The sequence below is a fragment of the Cavia porcellus genome, unplaced genomic scaffold (genome assembly GCF_034190915.1).
Source record: "Cavia porcellus strain 051 isolate PalLab524CR breed Dunkin Hartley unplaced genomic scaffold, mCavPor4.1 scaffold_49, whole genome shotgun sequence".
NCBI classification, from domain to species: domain Eukaryota; kingdom Metazoa; phylum Chordata; class Mammalia; order Rodentia; family Caviidae; genus Cavia; species Cavia porcellus.
This window is the reverse complement of record NW_026947532.1, coordinates 5,318,480-5,341,300: the sequence shown is the minus strand read 5'-3', so window position 1 is coordinate 5,341,300 and position 22,821 is coordinate 5,318,480. Positions and strand designations below refer to the sequence as shown.

General features: G+C 57.3%; 1 protein-coding gene across 4 annotated transcripts; it reads left to right on the top strand.

Annotated features, from left to right (window-relative positions):
- Positions 1–441: 441 nt before the first annotated feature.
- Positions 442–22,583, top strand: Ptpa (protein phosphatase 2 phosphatase activator). Of its 4 annotated transcripts, XM_063244178.1 has the most exons (11): positions 445–702; positions 1,000–1,106; positions 5,302–5,399; positions 7,044–7,130; positions 9,002–9,127; positions 11,275–11,392; positions 12,308–12,407; positions 13,135–13,259; positions 14,743–14,843; positions 18,245–18,352; positions 21,377–22,583. In XM_063244178.1, exons 2-11 carry the CDS (start codon positions 1,046–1,048, stop codon positions 21,452–21,454), a joined length of 1,002 nt encoding a protein of 333 aa, XP_063100248.1. In that variant the 5' UTR covers positions 445–702; positions 1,000–1,045; the 3' UTR covers positions 21,455–22,583. The 4 variants fall into 4 exon arrangements, with proteins under 4 accessions (XP_063100247.1, XP_063100249.1, XP_063100248.1 ...); XM_063244177.1 differs by lacking the exon at positions 14,743–14,843 and having other exon boundaries at positions 442–702; XM_003470590.5 differs by lacking the exon at positions 1,000–1,106.
- Positions 22,584–22,821: the final 238 nt, after the last annotated feature.

Sequence of the window (22,821 nt, the reverse complement as noted above, 5' to 3'; positions counted from 1 at the left end):
CCGTAAAGGGGCGGGGAATGGGCGGGGCCCGCAAGGCGGCTGAAGGGATGGGGCTGCGGCAGTTGGCGGTTAGCGACCCCGCAAGGCTTTGGAACTTCAGCGGGGATGCTCGGTGGAGGTCTCTACCGCCCTCACGTGCGTGTCTAAACTGTTGCAGCGCTGTGTTCCTTCCGTACCGTGTCTTTGAGCGTTCCTCTCAGAGTGGCAGGAAAGTACAACCACGTTACAAGGCCCTGTCCTCTCCTATTCCTCGCGTTAGGCTCAGTGCCACGCCTAAGGATGACAAATGGGGGACTACCCACAAAGACATGGCAGTCTCCTCAACGCTGACGCCCCGCAGAAGTAGGGCTGCAGGGCGCCGTGTTTCCCCGCAGGCTGTTTCCGCTACTGCGCATGCGCCGCGACGCCCCGCACTAATATGGCCGCCGCTGCCAAGGGCGCATGCGCCGCTGTCCGGCCGTTAGCCAGAAAGCTCCCAGCCTGCCCCGCACCAGCATGGCGGCGGTCTTTGCTGGGCTCACTTCAATTTTCGCTTTTTGATGGTAGCCGGGCCGGTACTCATTTCTCTTCCGCAAGCTCGGAATTCGTGGCGGGAACCGTGTCGAGGGAAGGTGCTGCTGCGAAGTTGAGCGGAGCCCGTGAGGATCCGGGCGGGCTGCTGGCGGCAGAAGATGGCTGAGAGCGAGCCGCAGCCGCCCCCAGGTAGAGCGGGTGGGACCGGGGCCGAGGTCAGGGCTGGGGCGAGGAAGGGGCGTGTGGGGTTTGCACTGGGGCCTCGGGTCCCGAGATGGAGCCACTGGGTGGGGGACAAAGGCTGATGGGCTCCAGGGGGAACAAGAGTTGCAGGGCCTCAAGGAAGTGGAGCTGGGGAGATGGGGGAAGGGCGTGCCCCGAGGCTGCCCAGGGGGAGTCGGGGAGTGCAGCCAGGACTTGGAGACCTCGGGGTGCCCGAATCCCAGGTAGGGATAACAGAGGGGAACCTCTCCCTTATTTTGACAGCGCGTGATTCGATGAAGCTCCTGCTCCGGTGGGACAGTTGCCAGCCATGAGGGCGAAAGGGATTCAGGCGCTGCCTTTTTTATTGGACCTTGCTGGGATAGGCCTGGGTCTGCCTTGCCCTGTTTCACCCTCCTCCACACCTCTGCCCACCTCCTTGTCCTGTCCCTCTCGGAAGCCAGACTCTGTGGTTTCAGTGGCTGAGAGAGTTTATGGGGAGAAACTGCCCTTGGTGTCTGAACCATTAATTTAAAGAGGCTGGTTTTGCAAGGAGATGAGTGTGTGGCGTCCCCGTCTGTAACTTTTGTTTACACCGTGACCTCATTTTAGTTGGGTTCAGATAACTGGGAAGGGAGATAACAGGGAAGGATCGTACACAGATCCCTTTCTTGGAGAAGACTCTGCTTACTGACCTCCTTTGAACTGAGGAGAACTGGACATAAATAACTGAAAATTCTAACAGGAGCAGATAGGTTGGCCAAACATAGCTAATGTTTTGAAAGCATTTGGTATTTCTTCTGTGCTGCCTCTCAGGAGGGAGAAATTTTGAAAATCAGAAGAGGTGTCCCTACTATACTCCCCTCCCCTAAACTGACGAGTGAAGCTGGGGGTTTGGTCTGTTGGGGAGCTGGAAAGCACACGTGTGTTCTGGTTTGTACAGAACCTCTGCGCGAGCGCCTTGTGAGTTCTGGCAGTGACATTAGGAGATACAGAGCAGGGGCTGGGGATTTAGCTCAGTGGCATAAGCGCCTGCCTTGCAAGCAGGCAGTCATGAGTTCAACCCCTGGTACCGATAAAAACGAAAAAGACAAAAAATAAAACAAATAAATAAAATAAAAATAAACTTTAAAAAAAAAAAGGAGATACAGAGCAGCCACACTTAGCTGCGATTGTGCGTGCCTCTGGACATGACTGGGAAACCTGGGTGCTGACAGCGAGAGGGTTCCCTGTGGCTCCTGCAGAGATCCATGGTGTCCACAGAGGCGGCTGTGACGCTTGAAAGGACGTTTTGGATCAATGGAAAGAAGTTCTAGTTAGACAGTGCGGTGGTCAAAACTTTGGATTTTGGCTCTGTGAGCCTCAGTCCACCTGCCTTCCTGTCTTTCTTTCTTATTTATTTATTTGGTTTTTTGAGAGAGGGTTTTGTTATGTCGCCTAGGCTGGCCTCCAGCCCTCCATGATCCACCCACCTCAGCTTCCCAGTGCTGGGTGTTAGGGGTAAGCCACCACACTCAGCTGTAGTCTTTTAAAATGAAGGCACTTGCCTTGTGGCGTTGTAGCGTGTGTTCAAGCAGAAGACACACTACATGGGACATGTCATGGGACCAGTGGGTAGTCACTGGACACCGATTGTTCTTCCTGGCCTTGTACAGGTTGGACATGGACTCCTGTTTTCCAATGGTAAATAATAATCCAGGATACTCTTGGGTTTCATTGTATTTTAGGAACAGCTTTACAGTTCTGGATATTGTTGCCTTACCCGGGAGGTTAGGGGGAATCTTCTTTTCAGAGACAGATAGATACAAAGCTGCAGAGACCAAGTGTGACCTCATTTCTCTCAGTCCTATCTTTAAAACCTTTTTTGGTCCGGGTGTGATCCCAGCATGTGGGAGGCTGAGGCAGGAGATCCCTGTGAGTTTGAGGCCAGCCTGGGCTACATAGTGAGTTCAAGGCTAGCCTGCGCTACATAAATTTTGTTGTTGTTGTTTTCGTTTACTTAGGGCTGTGTATTCTGGCAGTCTGTGTATGTTTCAGCAGTGTTTTGTTGTCGTTGTTGTTTTACCTTGGCCCAGAAGCTCTCTTGCCCGTGCAGTGTCTGGAGGGCCGTCAATGTTCCCAGGGACCATTTTACAGATTGGTTATTTGGAATGTGGAACAGATTTCCCCATAAAACCATATGTATGGTTGGGTTATCAGCCTGGCATGCAAAGCTTATTATTTAGCATCTTACTGAAGTTGCAATTTACTAATAGTAGGGTCCTTGGTTATGGGCTTGGGAACAGGCTTGCACGGAAGAAGGAAAAGGGCTTCCATCTCTTTTGGGGCCCTGGTTTGACTTTTGAGTGAGTGTTGTCCTTCTCCTTAGGTTTCCTGGTCTCTTGCACTTTTCCTGTCCTCAGACCCTTCCAGGCAGGCTGTCACCACCAAATGTCCAGGTTCCAGAACCTTCCTGGGTCCCTGTCACTTCTACTCCATGCAGCTGATGTCAGCCAGGTTTTGGGAGGAAGGCAGTGTCGGGTGAATTTATGTGATGTTGCATCCTTCATGCTTCTAGAGAACTAAGAATTTTTGATTTTTGGAGACAAGGTCTTGCTGTGCAGTTAATGCCAGCATTGAGTTCATTATAATAGCCCAAGCTGGCTCTCCCTGACGGTGGTTCTTCTTCCTCAGCCTCTCCAGTGCCAAGATTATAGGCATGTGCCATCATGCTTGGCTGAGAATTTACATTTTTAAAGGAAATTCTGGCCAGGCATGGTGGTGCACACCTGTATTCCCAGTACTGGGGAGGCTGAGGCAGGAGGATCACCTTGAATGGAGGCCAGCATGAACTACATAGCAAGAAAAAACGTGCTTACTAAGTAAGTGAGTAATTGTGGATAGAGGCCCACAAACTCCCTGATACAATCCCTGGTGGATAGGTGTGTTTTAGAATCCAGAGTTGCTCATATTTTGGAAAATATCACCCCATCATCAAGAAATTATTTCAGCCAATCAAGCAAGTGATTTTACTGAGTGGTTTATATGAAGCCCTTCAGTGTCCTCCTGTCATTTCAGGTTTGATTCTAGATGAGTTTATGATGTTTGTTTAAAGGCTTCTTTGGGTATTGGCACTTTCTGGAGTTTGAAATTATGGATGAGGAATGAGGCTTATGTCTCCTGCTGGCCCACAGTTCTGTGGTGCGGCGCGATATCCCCGCTTTGGTGTGCAGTCGGCCTGCATGTGAGTATGTGGAGCTGTGTTGACTGTTCCTTTTCCTTCAACTTCTGGAGATATAGAAACTCCATGGAAAGTTGTGCCCTCTCATAAAAGCATGGCATGCTTGTTCTTAAAAGTAATAGGTGCCTTAGACAATGAAGTCTTGCCAGGTGCAGTGGTGCATTCCTGAAATCCCAGCTACTTCAAAGGCTGAGACAGGAGGATTGCAAGTTTGGGGTCAGCCTGAGATGCCTGGGCTCCGTCCAACCCCAGCCCTGCTTAGAGATGAGCATGCTCAACCTCGCTGATTATGGGTTTTTTGTTTTGTTTTTTGTCTTTTTCATTTTTATCGGTACCAGGGATCAAACTCACGACCGCCTGCTTGCAAGGCAGGTGCTTATGCCATTGAGCTAAATCCCCAGACCCAAACCTGGCTGATTAAACCAGTGCATTTTCTGGTGTGCACGCTACATGTGCGTGTGTGGCTTATAGTAGCCTACTGCTATTTTGCCAGAAACGAGACACTACATATGACACAGTGCCATTATTTTCTTCCTTTGAGTATCTGGGCTGTCTCTCCTGTGTCCATGCAGTAGATTTTCTTCCTTTCAGGAACTGTGAAGAATGCAGTCATATGGCTGTATTATTTATCTGTCACCTATCGATTGCTGTTTGACTTCTCATTTTTTTCCACACAGTGAGCATCCCACGCGTTTCTGTGTGTACTCTGCAGGTGGATTCTGTAAGAAGAGCTGTTGGCCCAGTGGGTCCTACATGCAGTTTTTGTTCAGGGTGGAGCTCAGGTCTTACGAGTAGCGCTGCCACCAGTACGCCTGACACCTCCCGTTTTCCCTCCTAAGTCAGCATCAGGTGATTTTAGGTGCATCTGGTTTGGACAGGAGGCTACGTGCACCTCACTTGTTTCGCTCCATCAGGAGGTCACTGCTCCTGGGGACAGTGTGTGTCTTGTTCCTCCTGACAGCGGCGTCAGGTTGGTGGGCAGGAGGCGGGTGCATGGTTGTGGAAGACACTGCAGTGACTTGCTCTTTATTCCTCGCACAGCAACAAGGCAGGAGGTGCTGGGGCCTGGCTGGTGAGCACCACGCCACCCTGGAGGACAAGGCTGGTCCTGCAAGGGCTTAGGTGTTGGACTGTTGGTTTAAGAGAGAGGAAGACCCTTTGCTATAGGAAACAGATCTAGGGGTGGAGGCAGGAGAGTTTGGGAAGGGACAGTGAGGAAGGGCGAAGACACCACGGTGTGTGTGCCAGCTCCCATGACGCAAGTGTCTGCAGTAAGTCACAAACGCATCAGCACAGGAGTGCTGCAGGGAAGGGGTGGGCTGGAAAGGGTCCTATCCTCTACCTGCCTTCCCGTTTTGTTTTTCAAGAGTCTTCAGAGGAGACCCCTCCAGCCACCCAGAACTTCATCATTCCAAAGAAGGAGATCCACACGGTTCCGGACATGGGCAAATGGAAGCGTTCGCAGGTGTGGGGCTCTGCACTGCAGCTCAGACCCGGGCCGAGGGCCTGCACATTCACACAGTGTTTTTCTGGCACCTGAGGCTGTCGGAAGTCAGAAAGAAGAAGGATGGGGCCGGTGGCTGTGCCATCTTGGGACGGCCCTCTATAGAGGCATGCTGTCAGCAGGGCATCTGGGCTAGGGCTCTGTTCAGTCCGGAAAACCTACCCTGGTTCTCTGAACCCTGCCCTTGGGTATTGTGGCTCTGGCTGAACATGAGTGTCCGAGCAATGAGTGGGCACGGTCCTTGGCCATGGTAGAAAGCCCAGTGTTCTGAAGGGCAAGGAGGCACCTAGGGTCATAACCATGTAGCTAGCACTAGGCTGAGCACAGGGGGCGACAGACCAGACCAGGTTCCTGCTGCTCAGCCCAGATGGTGGCAGGAGATCGTAGCTGTGGCTCCCAGCCTGTGTGCGTGCTGCAGAAAGAGGCAGCCTGAACAGAAGCATTTTAAATGCTCAGGGCAGGCTTTGGGTCCAGCTATATTCAGGTCCTAGGCCTGGTCTAGTCAGCTGGGTGGAGTGTGTCAGACAGACAGACGGATGGGTGGACAAACTGGCTGGCAGGCGTAGGACCCTGAATACATGGCGGGTTCTCCCCAGGTGTCTGCTATGCTTGCACTGAGCTCAGGCACTCCCCAGCTTCCGTGTCCTGTGCCGGGGGACGTCTCCCCAGGATCTGCCCCAGCACGTGAGAGCAGTGCCCCTTTCCCCAGCCACGGCTATCGAGCTCATCTCGAGGTGTGGTTAGACACCCTCTGGGAGCCGAAACTCTTGTTTACCTGAACCCCAGCCTGCCCCTGGCTCTTGCATCCCCAGCATGCTCTGAATGATACTTCCAGTGGGCTGGGGAGATGCCCAGGTGGACCCCTCGGTCTGCTGGAGGAGCCTGGGGTAGCACTGTTCTAGAAACCATGCTGCATCTCAGGGCTAATTCAGGTTTGGATGAGGAGGAAGGAAGAAAGCAGGAGGGAATGAGGTGAAGGAGAAACAATGGCAGACAGGGATCCCTTGTCCGTCCCACTGGGTTCCCAGGGGTCTGCACCTCGGTGCCTTCTGCTCCCTGTGCCAGGTACCCTGTACCCCAGTCAGGAGGAAAGGGTCTTGCTGGAACCAGGGGCTGGGTGGGCCTGGCTGTAGGCAGGCAGCAGATCCTTCTTGGGCATCTGCACAGCAGCCAGATACCCTGGAACTGGGGGAGGGACCCTGGCCATGTTCCTGGGTCTTTGTTGGAGGCCTTAACCTCCTGGTGGTGTGTTGTGGCGGGAATAGTCAGGCCTTGGCTTCAGGATGAAGCTGGCTGGCTCCTAGCTCCACATCTAGGAGGGCTCAGGCAAATCGCTTCTCCCCCTGCATCTTGGTCTCTGTGGGTGTAGAGTGGGGACAACAGCAGTGCCTTCCTTGTGGGTTGTCGCGTAAAAGCTGCCCCAGCCATCCGTTGGGAGGGCTCAGTAGACTGGCTGGAGGTTGGGTCACTATGGTTGCTGGATTACCACTGGGTGTCGGGGGCTCGAGGTTTTGTCCTCACCTGTTTCCTGCAGCTCCGGGTTGGGAGCCAGGGGGTGGGTGGGGTCTCACCTGTCTCTCTGCCCTGTGTCCCCCTCTTTGGTAGGCGTACGCTGACTACATGGGATTCGTCCTCACCCTCAATGAAGGCGTGAAGGGGAAGAAGCTGAGCGTGGAGTACACAGTCTCTGAGGTGGGTGCAGGCGTGGGCTGCCCGAGCTCGTGTGGGGCTCTCCTGTCTGCCTCTGGGAGTGCACAGGTGTTTATAATGGGGTCAGCGCAAACACACAGTTTAGGCTGCATTTCTGCTAACTAGTTTTTTTGTTTTGCTTTGCAGTACTGGGGGTGGGCCCAGGGGCTTGAGCATGCAGACTACCACTGCCCTGCACTCCCAGCCCTAACTGATGTTTTTATGTCACTTTTGAAATTAAAAAAGAGGACATCTTTGGCAGTGGTGTGTACCTATAATCCCAGCATTTGGGAGGCTGAGGCAGGAAGAAGTTTGAGCCCAGCCTGGGCAACTTAGTGAGTTATTGAAACCTGTCTCAAAAAAACGGCCTGGGGACCTACCTCAATGTTCAGACCCTGGTTTCAATTCCCAGTACCACACAAACAAAACAAAAGCAGTAACCACATTCCTGGAGAACGCTAGTGAAATGTTTATAAATGAACACAAAAGTTGACCTCTGTCTTCCCTCATGTCCGGCTCCTGGCAGCCCAGGAGCCGAGAGCTGCTCTGCAGCTGTGGTGTGAGTGCTGCCGTTAGCCAGGGTCCCGGGTGCACATCCGGTGCCTTCTCTCATGAGGGCTGTGTCCTGCAGTGGCAGTGCTGAGTCGGCCTGGGCTTCCCCATTTTCTCTGGGAAAAGCAGAGCAAGCTGGGCTCTTGGCCCCTGCCAGCCTGCCCAGCACTGCCCTGCAGTTGCCTGCTGGATGCGTGATGTCCGTGGTGGCGACGTGGCTGGAAGTCACCCAGATGTTGGACAGTGAGGAGTTCTCTAAACTGGTGTCCCAGCATCAGTCCCATAAGACCCTCGGGAGATTCTGTGACTTGGTGATGCCCAGGGAGGGTCAGGCTGCTGGGGGCCACAGCCGAGGGCAGCTCTGGGCGTTGGAAAGTACAGTGCATCCTCTCGCTGGCGGTGGGAATGGAGGCTTCAGCCTCTGGCCGCCCATCTGCCTTCCAGATCCTCAGCGTGAGGATCAGTCCGCTTTCTGAGTGCTGAGATCGGACACAAAATGCTTCGACCTCACAGGGGAGATTTGTCCTGGGCCACGGTGTCAGGAGGTCGAGCCCACGGTTGGCTGGCTCTACGGCAGAGGAGAGCGACTCCCACTGCAGCTGCAGAGGGCAGGAGTCCCTTCCAGCTCACCCCTGCCCTGCTTCTGACCAGGCCCTGCCTCCCAACAGCCCTCAGCTGTGCAGTCACTGCGGGTGAGCACAGCTCCCCACGATCTAATCACTTTCCAGGAGCCCCATCTCTGAAGTTGTGGGGATGGTTTAGATCTGAACCATGCACCCTGCCAAATAACAGAAAACAGGGCATGAATACAAGACAGCAGGCTGTGCCAGCACAGGCAGTTCCAGCTGCTGGGGGTCGGGGCGGGGACGGAGGGTTGCAAGTTTAAGCAAAACCCTGCTGCAAAATAAAATAAAAAATATGTATATGTATGAAAAGTTGAGAACATAGCTCAGTGCTGTCGGGGTCCCATCTCCATACACCCCCACAAAAGGGATAAAACTGTTAAAATGTGGATAGTGTTGGTCAGGCACGGTGGTGCTCACTTGTAATCCCAGCACTTGGGAGGCTGAGGCAGGAGGACTGAGAGTTTAAGGCCAGCCAGAGCTGCATAGCAAGTTTAGTGCTGGCCTGGACTACGTAGCAAGACCCTGTCTCAAAAGAAAAAAAAAAAAAAATAGGGAAGCAAATGCCTTCCCACTCAGGACAGTGGGCAGAGGGGCCAGGGGAGCACAGGGCACCCGCCGTCACCACCTGGCAGTGGTTGAGCCCCTCTGCGGCTCGGGACCCCCTGGTCACTGGCTTGGGCCTTTCTCACCCCATAGGCCATTGAGAAACTGGTTGCTCTTCTCAACACCCTGGACCGGTGGATTGATGAGATCCCCCCGGTGGACCAGCCCTCACGCTTCGGGAACAAGGCCTTCAGGACCTGGTACGCCAGGCTGAATGAGGTGAGGCCGCTGTCTCGGGGCTGGGCCAGGGCACAGGATCACAGAGTGGTCTTAGTCTCGGTCCATCTACCTGGATCCCCACACGCTCACCCTTGTCCTAGCTCTCTTCTGCAAACTGCCCTCGTAGTTACACAACCTCTTGCAGGAATCTTGAATTTTTATTTTATTGTATTTTATTTTTTGGTGGCACTGAGGATGGGACCCAGGCATCTCAGAGGCTAAACAAGTGCTCCACCTCTGAATTATGCCCCCAGCTACAAGGCTGCTTATTAAGTCATTACATTAGCAGCAGATGGGCCCATCGGAAGCTCCCCGAGAGACACCTGCACAGCCCAGGGTGTCGGGCGGGCGCGGTGCAGCTGTGGGGGCGGGAACCCTCGGGCCGGCTCTGCCGAAGAGGAGCTCCACGCTGCCCCCTGGTGGTAGAGGGGATTGCGCGCGTCCGCCTGCACAGCGCCGTGCGGAGCCTCACAGGGTGTGCCCTTAGAAATGACTCGCCCATCAGAAAGGATTCCGGGAGCACAGAATGGGATGAGACAGGACAGAAACGGTGCCAAAAGTTTATTTGAAAAGTGAAGGGTGAGTGGTAAGGGAGGAATCGGCTCTGCAGAACAAGCTGGGGCAGAACAAAAGAAGTAAAAGCAAAAATAAAGTACATGCTTTGGCAGAAACACAGCGTGGGCTCTGGTGGGAAGTCCCAACAGCAGTCTGGGCCCTTTCGTGCCGTCCACACCTCGTGGGAGCTTGTGAGATGTTCCACCTGCAGGGCCCTGGGAAAGAGCTGGCGCAGCCCTAGGCTCGTCATTTAAGGATCCGGGCACTTCCCCAGGCAGCTTTGCCAGCCCTGCCCCTGTGCCAGAAGGGAGAAGGAGCCTGGAGCGCTGGGCAGTGTGGGCAGGAGAGGCAGGGGCCAAGCAGGACTTCTTCCTACAGCAGTCTTCCTCTTTTGTTGTTGTTGGTTTGTTTGTTTTTGAGACTGTGTCTCACTGTGTAGTTTGGGTTGGCCTTGATCTTGAAGCAGTCCTCCTGCCTCAGCCTCCTAAGTGTGGGGAATCACAGGGGTGCAACCCCACCCCTGGCAGTGTGTTCTTCTTTTTAGTCACTGAAGATGTTACCTGTTCGGAGCAGACAGTTTGGGCTCTGGGCTCGTGCCCAGAATGGGAGTAGTCTGCCTGGCAGGGTGGGCCTGGGGGTCCAGTTGGCCACCAGCTGTCCAGGAGACTCCTCTGCTGGGGTCGACTGCTGAGCTGGGGGAGCAGAGCATGGCAGCTGGATCCCAGCGGGTGCTGACCCAGCCGGGTGCTGCAGGCCCTCAAGCTCTTATTTTTGCCCAAGACTTGTGCTAAGATCTAGCTTCGAGGGATGCTGCTGAGTCCTGGTTTCCCAGTTGGGTGGATTGTCACGTTTTTCCCGTCATCCATATCAGGCAACAGCATGTTCCGTCTCACAGCAGTGTCCTCCCCATTGGCCTCCCCTGATTTCTGTCCAATACACTGATTCTTTGGGCTGCTTTTGAACTTCGTATCAACGCCTGGCTTCTTTTGCTTGAGGTTACCTCTGTGAGGTTCATGTGTGTTGTCAGACGTAATGGTGGCTCTTTCCTTCCTGTGTAGTGTTCCATGGTAGGAGTGTGCCACAGCGTGTTCATGTCATCACTGCAGAACAATTATTTTGTTTATTATGAAGAATGCCACTTGGCTGGATGTGGCAGTGCACACCTGTGACCTTAGCGACTTGGGAGGCTGAGGCAGGAGGATCACAAGTCAAGGCCAGACGGACGGTTTAGTAAGGCCCTGTCTCAGAGTTTAAAAAACATTTTTAAAAGCCTGAAAAGGACTAGGGGTGGGGATGTGGCTCCGGGGAGCACTTGACTTGTACAGGTTTTTTGCTTGGGCCCCCCTTCCCCTGCAGATGAAACCCTACTGCTGGAAGTATGGGGCAGGGTCTTGCTGCCCTGGGGGTGTGGAGGGAGATGGTGACCATGGATTCCCCGAGGGGAGGAAGCTGGCAGGTGCCACACCACCCAGGAGGGTCTTCCTGTTGTGTAAGAGCACAAGCCACCCTTGTGGCCCTTGGCGCAGTGCTGCCCCACCCTTCCGAGTATGGCCGAATCTGCTGCCACTACTTTATGTCTCTCGTGTTATCAGGAAGCAGAAAACTTGGTGGCCACGGTAGTCCCCACCCATCTGGCAGCAGCTGTGCCCGAAGTGGCTGTTTACCTGAGGGAGTCTGTGGGCAACTCCACGCGCATTGACTACGGCACAGGTACCACAGCCACTGGCGGCTCTGCACGCATCTGCCCCCCCCCGCTCCTGGGGCCACTTGCTTTTCCCTCTGATCGAGCAAGTTTGCACGCTATACATACACACACACACACACACACACACACACACACGCACGCACGCACGCACGCACGCACGCACACATGCACGCACACGCACACTCCCCCCACACACAGCCTTTGGGGCCAGCTGGGTGCCATGGCAGGGAGGGCACCACAGTGGGTGTGAGTGACTGCTGCTGTGACTCTGGCTGGGTCCTGGGGGGCTGACGCGCACCCTGCTGGCATGCTGGTAAAGGTGGGCTCTGCAGGCACCCCCTGGTCTCTAGTGGTCCCTCACTGCCCATGTGCTATAGCTCAGGACAGCGGCTTCTGCTATCGTTGAGAAGTAGGCACGCTGCCTTGGGGGTTCCCCCTAGCCTGTGCCCCTGGTCTCTGCTGTCCCTTCCTTGCTGCTGTGAGCTCTTTGGGTCTGTTGTCTAAGGCTGACTAGACTTGGAGGAAAGGCCCCGTGGGCCCCTGGTAAAGGCTCCGCATATTCTCCCTTCATCAGTGACCCGGCTTGGGTTTCAGAGCTCAGATGGCAGCAGTGACCAGGTACTGTCTGGCTTCCCTGCTGGACAGTCAGCTTCCCCTGGTGGCTGACAGGGATGGTGCCTGCCCACCTTGTAGGTGCCCAGTAACCCGGGTGGGGTAACTGAGTGTCTTCAGCCTGTTTGGGCATCAGCAGTCAGGCCTCTGGCAGTGGAATTACAGCACAGGTAGCTTTGAGGGCCTGGGCCGCCATGGACAGGGGCAAGGCCCAGTTCTCTCCTTGCTGGCCTCCCTCCTCGTCCTAGGGAGATGGAGAGCAGCCCCAGTCTTCTCCGAGACTGTCAACTTCAGCCCTTCTTTCCCAGGGCATGAGGCAGCCTTCGCTGCTTTCCTCTGCTGCCTCTGCAAGATCGGAGTACTGCGGGTGGATGACCAAATAGCCATTGTCTTCAAGGTGTTCAACCGGTGAGCAGGGGCCAAGGGTCTCTGCCTTCCTCTTCCTCCTCCTGGTCAGGGTGGGACAGGAGGGACAGAGGGGTCTCCTGCTCGATTTGTGGCTTTCATCCTGTCCTGGCCAAGCCTGGCTGTGGGTGGGTACCAAGGCCACTTCTCCCATCAGCTTCACCTCCTATTCCCTGGAAAGCGGGGGAGGGTGGGTCCAGGAACCTCCTTCTCAGTGCTCCATCCTCCCCTTACCCCTAAGAAGTAGAGGGGAAACCAGGGCCCAGAGAGGTTCACCCAGACAGGTGATGTCTAACTGGCACCCCGTGCACTGGGCAGCCCCGGATGTGCAGAGCCACTGTTCTTAGCATGTGCAGCCCATGTTGGGGTCACAGGTATGGTGTGTGTGTGATAGCCTGCAAGTGACTCAAACACGTGGCCTTTGGTCATGTGGGGATGCAGCAGGACAGACTGAGGAGCTGCTCTCCTGGGACTCTGAGGTTAGGGAAGTGGGGCTCCTGCTGAGCCCTGTAACCATGAGAAGGCTCTTTCTGAGTCTGGGTCCAAGTCGGGGTTCATCTCTTTGCCTGGGTGGAAGTCCAGGTGTGTGTGTGCCCTGATGTTTGCAGCATCCCCACTGAGCTCTCTCCGCAATGGGCACCCCTTGGGAGACAGCGCCTGCTGGCCTATGTGTGGGCAGAGGGAGGCCACCTCTCACTCTGGCCCCGCCCTTTCTCCCCGCCCTGCGCAGGTACCTGGAGGTCATGCGGAAGCTCCAGAAGACCTACCGGATGGAGCCTGCTGGCAGCCAGGGTGTGTGGGGCCTGGACGACTTCCAGTTCCTGCCATTCATCTGGGGCAGTTCACAGCTGATAGGTACTGGGGGTCACCCTCCACACCCTGTGCCTCCCCTTCCTGCCCCGACAGACAGGGATGGCTTGGACCACAGGCCTTAGAGTGGCTGTTGTTGGGGGCTGCTTGCTGTCAACCTTCTCCTATGAAGCAGCCAGGACAGGGGCGGGGGGCGGGGCCTGGGGTGGTGGAGGCGGCAGCAGCCTTGGAGGTGACAGGAAGCGGCTCATTCTGCGTGGTGCATTTTGCAGTGGGGCACAGTGTGCCTGCCCCTGGCAGCAGACACAGGGTTGCATGTGGAAAACGAGGGGCTCTTTGATCCACTGTTGTTACGGAACCATGTGCAGGCAGCCATCAGGGAGCTGCTGCCGAGTGCTGGGGCCTGACCTGCTTCCTGTGCGCTCATACCTGCTCAGTGACACCCCAGCCCCTACAGCCCTTCTCCGGGTGCTCAGCCACACAGGCCGCCAGGGCAAGCCCGTGGTCATCTCTCTTGATGTGGGATGAGCTGCCTATCAGAAACCTGCTCCACACTAGCCCTGTGTTTGCGGCCCAGGTAGATGACCTCAATCCCTAGGCTGCCCCACCTCCCCGCCAGGGGACTTCAGCAGGCCGTAAGCGGTGTGCTCCCAACTGTCCACATCACTGTTACATGCTCCTTGATGTTCCTGTCCTCAGAGGCTGACCTCCTAGGTTGTCTCGGCTCATACAGCTCAGGGAAGGCCGAGTGCAGATGTGGCTCCTGACAGCAAGGACTGGGCACATGCACTGGCGTCCTGGACTGTTTGTCATCTCACCATAGTGTGACAGCGGTTTCTTTTTTTTTTTTATCAGTACCGGGGATCGAACTCATGACTGCGTACTTGCAAGGCAGGCGCTTATGCCACTGAGCTAAATCCCCAGCCGAGGACAGTTTCTTAAAGAAGCATATTCCCTGGATGGTGGAAGAGACAGTACAGTAAACACGTTAGCTAGTAATGTAGTTGTTTCGTGTCCTTACTGTTGGGCTCACTAGCCTCTATGGTTTTCTTTGTTGTTGGTACTGGGAATCCAACTAATGGCCTCGTGCTTGCCAGGCAGGTGCTGTGCTGCTGAGCTGCAACCCCTCCCCGCCTCGTGCTTTGTGCAGCTCTGAGCACTGCAGCCTTGCCGCCAGCCGGCTCTGGGGAGTAGCCCCACCAGGGCGCTGTAGTACTGCGCTAGAGGCACAGGGGTACTCCAGCTTCATGAGCTCCTCTCTCAGTGCTGGGTGCTGAATGCAGGGCAGGTGCCCACTGAGTGTTCAGGCCGAGGCGCACCCCAGCACTCCAAGGCAATGTTATGGGGTTACCACAGTGCGTGTGCACCATCATGGCCAGAACCAGCGCATGCTGATGACCGCGCACAGGTCCTGTGTTAGTCCTCTGAGGTCGAGGGTCAGGGACACTGCCTAAGGCTGTGGCCCCTGGGAGGTGTCTAGGTGCTGCAAGGGCCGGGTTCTGAAGCCCAGAGTCCTCTGCTTCCCCAGACCACCCATACCTGGAGCCCAGGCACTTTGTGGATGAGAAGGCTGTGGGTGAGAACCACAAGGACTTCATGTTCCTGGAGTGCATCTTATTCATCACGGAGGTGAGGGCGGGGCAGGGTGGGGCTGGGGGTGGGGGCTACGCCCTGCGGGGCTTTCTGGAAGCCTTGGCTAGCCAGGATGTCCTTGTCTGCATGGACGCTGCCGAGGGGCTGAGACTTGGCGCGTTCATCAAAATTTCCCGGGGATTTGGTTAGTGCCAGCTTCCTGAGTCAGAATCGAGGGACAAAAGCCAGGGTCTGAATTTAAAGACATCTGCTAGGCAACTGAGGGACCCCCAGCTCCCAGGGCCTTGCTTCTGGGGTCACCAGGACTCCCCCCACCCCACCCGGTAGAGGCGGCACATTTGCAAAGGGCACCCTGCCCAGGGACCAGAGCCTCCCCAGCCTTCCTGGGCTACTTTCCTGACTGCTGCTTCTCAGCACCCAAGGGCAGAAGCCTGCTTAGCAGCATCGGCTCCTTGCTCCTCCCGGTCAGTATTCGGCTCAGGCTTCTGCCAAACTCTAGAGGCCAGAGGGGAATGGCACGGTTTTTCCAAGTCAGCAGATGGAGCTGGGACTGGCGGCTGCCGCTTCCTTCACAAGATCTGCTGTCTTCAGCAGAGTCGCAGGCCCAAGGTCGTGAGGACTCAGGCGGCCTGGCGGCTTCACTGAACACCAGTCATACACTGCTCTCTGGTGGAGAGGGGATCTGGGGAACCTGCTGGATGAGGGGGAGCGGGCTGGGGGCTCTGCGCAGGGCAGAGTCCACACTGAGCTCGCTGCCTGAGGCCCCGTGACTGAACTGGTCGGGCTCCCCCAGCAACTGCTCAGGCCCAGGGGTCCCTGTGTGATTTAGTAAGGGGACAGGCCAGGCCACGCTCCGCAATTGAAACTGTGCTCCCAGTTGGTTGGTCAGGCTGCTGGGAAAACCCAAAGGCGCTCGATCACCTTTGAGACCCTGTCCTCCGCAGGAGTCAGGCCTAGAGCCGCTAGGTGGCGCTGAAGGCTCACTGCAGGTAGGTCCAGCCCCGGCTGGCTGTCGCGCCTAGGGCGCACAGGCTTTGGCTGGTCTGCACCTTCTCGGCAGTCTGGGTTTCACTTTGGGCCTGGGGGCTCAGGCACGGTGTTAGCGTGGGGACCAGGGAGGCTGCCCTGGAGGCTGCTCTCCGAGGGCCCCTTTCTCCCTACTGGCCTGGGAGCAGGCCCTGGACATGTTGTGTCCTTCCCCAGGTGGGTGGCGGTGGCACCCTGAGCCAGTAGCCTGGCCTTCCGCACCAGACCCGGGGGCTTCAGTAGCTTGGCTCGGAGGCCGCGGTGTTATGTCCCTAGGCCCGGGATCCTGAGGCTCGGTGCAGCTGGAAGATGAAAGGAAACACCCGGACTTGGGAGGGACACCAGCTCCCCTGCCTGCCTTCCCACTGCAGCCCTTGTAGTCCTGGGCATCCTGCATGAGGGGCCCCCACCCTGCAGAGCTTCTGCCTCTTCAGGAAATGCAGCCCTGGCGCCTTTAAGAACAGGGCAGGCAGGAAAGAATTTCAGTTTCAGTCTGGCTTCTAAATTTGGAGTTTTGGGAAGGGAGGGATCGGGTTTCAGCTGGAAGGGAAGGAGCTGACAGGAAGGCTGCGCAGAGCTCCCCACGCGCCCCTCCCCCGCTCCTGACAGAGGAACCATTTACAAAGGCCGGTTCTCTGGGGAGTGGGGAGGCGGGAGCGCAGCCCTGTGAGTAATTTCCTGCTCAGTGTGGCTGCTCTGACTCACGATTCCCCTGGGGTCGCTGCGGGCCTCAGCCTCAGCCTACTGTGCGCTCGCCTCTCTTTGTGGCCAGAAGGAGCTCTTTCTCGGTGTTTGTTTTTTTGGAGGTTTTTTGGTCTCCTAGCTCCCGACTCCTATTTCCCTTCCCGTTTTCCTTTCCCAATTTGCAATCTCCACGTGAAGGACCTAGGAGGCCTGCAGTGCTGCGGCCTGTGGGGCTTTGCCTTTCTGGGGCTCCCCAGCATGGCCTTGCTCTGGCTCAGCCAGAGAGGCTTCTGGGGGAGCATCTGAGACCCACAGGCAAGGCTAGTTCAGGAGGCGGAGCCTGGGCTGCCTCTGCTGAGCAGCCCTGAAGCTGTGCTAGACAGGGATGGAGCTGGGTTAGGTCAGGCCCCCCAGCCCCGAGGGAGTTGGCGGAGCAGCAGGGGGGCAGGGAGGGAGGGGCTGGGGAGAGGGCGCAGGGAGCTGTCCATGGAAGACCTTGGGGGGCGTGCCTTGAGTCTGCCTGGCGACATGTGTCCTTGCTGCAGTACCCTGGAGCTGAGACAGGCTCTGTAGTCTGAAAAGTTTAGCCAGTGTGGCCTTTACTGGACAGTACAGGGCCTGGGGGGGGGGGTTGACAGGCAGCTGCTGCAGCTGTGCCCCATTGTGAGACAGAACTATGATCTTTCCTCTCCCTGGAACAGACTCCCCTCCTCCCAGGCCTACATGCACAGCTTCTAGAACCTTCCACCCACTCCAGGTCCAAGTCTCTCCTTGCCAGACTTGGCCTCTTTGCTTTTCCATCTTTCTGTGCCTGAGGCCCAGGTGCCGAGGCTGCTGTGGGCCCAGCTGGGCCTGGCTGGGCCAGGAGGGCGCTGTGAACCTCCTTGCTAAGAGCTTGAGCAGCCCCTTCTCTCCCCAGGCAGGCACTGTGGTTTCTGATGTCATGGGAACCGCAGCAGGCTTGCTGCACAGCATTCTCTTCCTTCCTAGAGGCCCGGGCTCTTGGGCAAGAGCAGGAACCGGGACGGCCTGTACTGCATCTGCCGTGGTGTCACCCCTGGCCTCGTAGGCTGGGGCAGGCTGGTCTTCTAGATAAACAGGCGTTATTCCTGCGAGTACCCTGCCTCATGTTGGCCCCTCTGTTCCCCTCTGCCACCTGCCATGCCCAGGACACGGCACCCTCCCAGCCTCTTCCTCTGCCCTGCTAACTCTGCCTGGTTGGTGCAGGCCAGGCCTGCTGTAGGTTTTCTGCAGTTGGAGCTGGAGGACCAGGGAGACCTGGGGAGAGGGCTTGGGGGAGGCGGGCAGAGCCTCACTATGCAGTTGAGACTGACCTTGAGCTCACTTAATAGCCCAGGCTGGCCCTGAACTCATGACGAACCCTCTGCTTCCCAAGTGCTGGCATTCTGGGTGTGCAGCACCACGCCTCGGTACCCGTGGCTGCTAGATTTGGTGGTGGTGGGAATTGGGTCCCTCATTTGGGTGTGAGAGAAGAAATCCTGGTGGTAGATAAGGGAGGTTATATTTGTTTGCTTTGTTAACTTAAGGCTCAAACACTCCCATCTCTGGGGCTTGTGCACTTGTGTGTGTAGGCCACATGGCGCATACTCTGGCTGCGCCTTGTGTGTGACTTGCATGTGTGTGTGAGAGAGAGAGGGTGGGGGGCAGACAGGCAGCACCTGCCTCGGGGAAGCAGAGCCCATCCTGGCTGTGGCCCTCTTGTCCAGATGAAGACCGGACCATTCGCAGAGCACTCCAATCAGCTATGGAACATCAGCGCAGTCCCCTCCTGGGCCAAGGTGAACCAGGGCCTCATCCGCATGTACAAGGCCGAGGTGAGTTGGGCTGACAGGTGTGTGTGGTGCTTGGGAGCTGTGGTCCCTGCTCTGCTGTGGCCTCTGACTCTCACATGGAGGGGGCTAGAAAAGTCCTGCCCTCATCCGTGCAGGAGCTGAGCAGGGCCCTGCTCCTGGGCGCAGGCACCTCTCTTCCCACCTGGTCCAGTTGGGTCCGGTGACACAATTGCCAAAGGCTCTTTGGTGCTCAGCAGCCCTAAGTCTGCCAAGGAAACAGAAAGCAGGGCATTCTGGGAGTGGAGAGGCCTCCTGGGGGCATCCTCCTAAATTCCGCTGTCCAGCTGTTTTGTGTGGCTGCAGGCAGGTAGAGGCCTGGGGGAGGCCAGAGCTGGTATTTCTGACCGCTGCTGGTGTCTCCAGAGACTGGTCCCTGAGCATCCCCTGCTGGGAGGTGGCTGCCCTTCCCCTGCCTGGCGTCTTCTGCCCTCCTGCAAAAGGAGGGGACAGACATTTCCCTAGTCACATCTCAGGCATGTCCTTGGCCAAGAAGGACCTGCATGTGCAGTGCCCCCGTCACCTGAAACGGAGCCACACATCCGCAAGGCACCTCCGGGTGTTTCTGTCCTCAGGTTGTCTCTGCCTGTGGCTGCCTTTCCTGGCCTGCCTCCTTCCTTCTCCTCGGGGGTGCTGCTCCAACCTGCAGCACCAGAGGAAAGGCAGCAGAAGGGAGTGAGGCTTCAGGGACCCGGCTCCCTCCGTGCCTGCCCTGAAGGGGTTAACGGTGCTGGAACTTTTGCCGTGCTGACCGCCTGGCCCTCTTCCTCCGCCCCTCCCCCTCAGTCCCTTCCTCTGGACCTCACATCCTGTGTTTAGGTTCCAGCCCACATACCTCTCTAATCTGAGCCTCCCTTTCTGGGGCTGCCTGGGCTCCTTCCTGCCCCTGCCCCTGCCCCGCCCAGCTTTCCCTGTCCTGAGAACCTAGGTCACTGCCCTCTGTCTGGTCCTGCTGACAGACCTCCCCTGCTGGTCCCACACTGGCACTGCCGGTGGCACACAGCCACCCTGCGGGGCAGTCCCACTGCTGGGGGCTGTCTCAGCAAGGGAGGGGTCCATGGCTCCTTGACCCCATCCCCTTTCCAGAGGCAAAGGGGCTACAGAACAGTAGCTGAGGGAGGGGAGAATAAGATCAGGAAGCCCAGGAAGGAGGCTGCTGGCAAGCCTGCAGCCTTTCTGGGCAACTCAGCAAGACCTATCAGGAAAATGCACAAGGCCAGGAGGTGCCTCTTAGTGGAGGGCGAGGCCCAGTGCGGCACACAGAACCAGACAGTCATCAGTCACCGTGATAACCACCTCTTCAGGTGCTGACTGCAAGCCGCTGCAGCTGGAAACTGCAGGAATTCGGCGAGCGCCCTTCCTGAAAACAGGACCCCAGGCCTGGTGTGCATGGGCGGTGGGAGCTTCCTGCCCTGGTGCTGAGTAAGCCAGGCTGCTGTGCCGGGCACGGCGGGAGCGCCTGGGTTATACCGCTGGGGTCCAAGCAGGAAGCCCTTGGTCTCTGGTCCCCAAAAGTCCAGGGGCTGTGTGTGCCACCCCAAGAGGCCCCAGGAAGGTCATTCTTCTCTGGCTGGTTCTTAGTCTATAGGGAGGACCTTTCAAGCCCCCAGTCTCGATGTCCAGAGGGGACCAGCAGGACCAGGCGGACGGGAGGGGACACCTTGTGTGTCCAACATGCCAACCTAGCTTTCATTTGTATTTATTGGTCTGTTTTCCTGCATTACTGGGTGGGACCAGAGCCTTCCAACATGAGCGGCAGCCCTGGCCCTTTTAACTCTTTATTTTGAGATAGGGTCTTGCTGAGTTGTCCAGGCTGAGCTCAAACTTATCGTCCTCCTGTCTCAGCCGCCCACAGTGCTGGGGTTACAGAGTGGGCACCACACCGGCTCTGACCTGGTCTTCTGAGGTGAAGAGCCAGGCACCTTCAGGGGTCCTGTGTGGCGGGCTCTGCCTGTCCTATAGGCCTGCTGTGCAGGGCCCTAGTCCTGAAAGGCTACGAGGGGCTGAAGAGAGACCACAGGCCGTGGGCTGCAGGCGCTTCCTGCCCCGGAACTGCGGACTTTCTCTGCCTCAGCCCAGCCTGGCCTCTTGGGGTCCCAAGAGCAGAGTGGAGAAACCTCTGCGCCCCTGCCCTTCGTAGCTTCTCCAGTGGGAGCTGGAGGCAGGCTGACTTCTGACCCTTTCTGGAATCCAGGGCCCTGGGGGGCCCTTTGCAAACTCCCACCACTTCCCGTTGATATCAGCACCCTGGCAGCTACCTCGCCTCTGGCCTGGATCTGCTGCTCCCTACTTCCCCTGCGCCTCAGGCCTTGCTGACCACCTGGGCCCTGTGCACACTCTTGGGCCCTCACTGCTTGGTTCTGCAGTTGCTTCCCAAGGTGAGGGAAGTGGGGCACAGCACCCCTATCCCCCTTAGGTTAGGGTGAGGCGGGCAGCTTGTTATACCCCAGTAGCTGGAAGGTGTGGGAGGAGCCCAGACTAGTGTGGGGTGTTGAGGGCCACAGGCAGGAGAGGGAGGGGCAGTTCTGGGCCTGGGCCCACTCCCAGGTAGGCCTTGGCCAGCCCAGCCTTACTGCTGTCCCTGCCTCCCCGGGGCTCCTGCTGTCTTGTCATGAAGTGTCAGATCCCAGTGGACAGGAGAAGGGCCCTGGCCCTGCTCAGGCTTGCATTCCAGTGTCCCCTTGCCACCAGGCCAGAGCGGGGGCAAAGCCAAGGGTGCCCAGGATGGGAAAGGTCCTTCTTACCTCTTGTGTCCACTTCCACCTGGGCCAAGTGATGTCACTTGGCTGCCTGTCACCTGGGCTTGGCTTCCAGGCTGTGGGGCTAGATCTCCCCACCCCAGCTGTGTGCTGCAGGGGGGCTATTGGGTGGGAAGAGGGGTGAGGAGGGAGTCGGAGGATCGGTCCCCCTTTGCGGAAGGCCCAGGACTGTTGTGACCAGGCACCTGTGGTCTGGCCAGTGGCTTTGTTTTGGGCTCCCACTTACTGTCCACCCTGCCTTCCTCCACAGTGCCTGGAGAAGTTCCCTGTGATCCAGCACTTCAAGTTCGGGAGCCTGCTGCCCATCCACCCTGTCACCTCCAGCTAGGAGGCCCGAGGTGCAGAGCCACCCAGGCTGGGTCCCTGTGCCCTGCTCCGCCCCCGCCCAGGTTCTTTTGTTTGATGAGAGGCTGTTTGCCAGGGTGGGGTGCTAAGGGGGCTTGAGGAAGGTACGGCGCTTAGGACTGAAGGACTCAGGTTGGGAGAAGCGACCAAAGTGTGGCCAGTGTGCTGATCTCTGTGGTGGCCGCGTGAGAAGGGAGGGACTGGGACCCCATTCTTGTTCCCGGTCGCCCTCTCCTCCCCTCTCCTGCAGCCCAGCTTGGGGACCTGGGGTCTGGGGAGTAGCACCTTGCTGTTCTCATCACTTTCTCCCCGCTTTCCCTGGGCATTTCAAGGCTTGGAGTTCTGTCCTTTGCAGCCCTGGGGTGGGGTCTGGGTGTCTGCTGGGAACTGCCCAACAGTTCGAGCTGCAACTTGAGGCTGCCCCTGGCCCAAAGCTCAGCTTGGCCTGTGTGTTTTCTGGCCCTTGGCTTAGCCATAGCCACATTTCTCCCTCCCCAGAGGTCACCCAGCTGTGGCAGATACCCTTACGGTAGGTGCTGGGCTTCTGGGAGGGCTCAGTGGATTGCGTGAAGCTTCCAGAACTTTCCAGCAGGGAGAGGCAGCAGAGACTCAGGGAGGTGCTTGGGGCTGATTCTTCCAAGCCTGGCTGCTTCTGCCACCCCTTTACTGCTGTGACCTTCCCGGGGTGCTCAGCCCACTCTGCTCCCCAGTGGGTGGGTGCCAGCGTGGCCAGTGCTTCCTTGTCCTTCCACCTCTGTGGCAGGATGGGGTGAGGGGTGGCTCTGTATGGTGGGCCCAGCTGAGAGACACAGCGTGGAGTGCTGGCCGGTGTCTACCCATGTCCTCCCGCTCTGTTCCCTGCCTGGTCTGGGTCTACAGAGCCTATGGAGTGGGCATGCTAAGAACCACGGCCCAGGGGTGAAACCCTGGGTGGGTCACGGTCTGGGCAGAGATTGGGACAGGACCATGAGTCCCAGGCGTGGATTCCCCAGAGGCTGATGAAGCCTCCTCCTGGGGCCACACCCTCGCCCTCCTGACTCCTGGTCCTCCCGGGCCTTGCTCCCCTCCCTCCTTTGTTGCTGTTTGGATTAAAGCCTCTGTTTTGCACCTGTCATGTGTGTGAGACCCATTTTTTCCTGTGGAGCTTTTGTTTCATCTCTGCCTCACTTTGTCCCCATTCTGTCCCCTCCCCTCAGGCCACAGTGTGTGGGGCACCAGGTGCTCCAGTTGGGCTGGTTTTCCTGGAGGAGAGTGCCAGCTGAAGGAGGTGTAGGTCAGCGGGAGTCTGTGCCCCCGAGCGTTCTGAGGGTGGGCATGCTGCCAGGTGGAGGGTGCTGGGGCAGAGGTCAG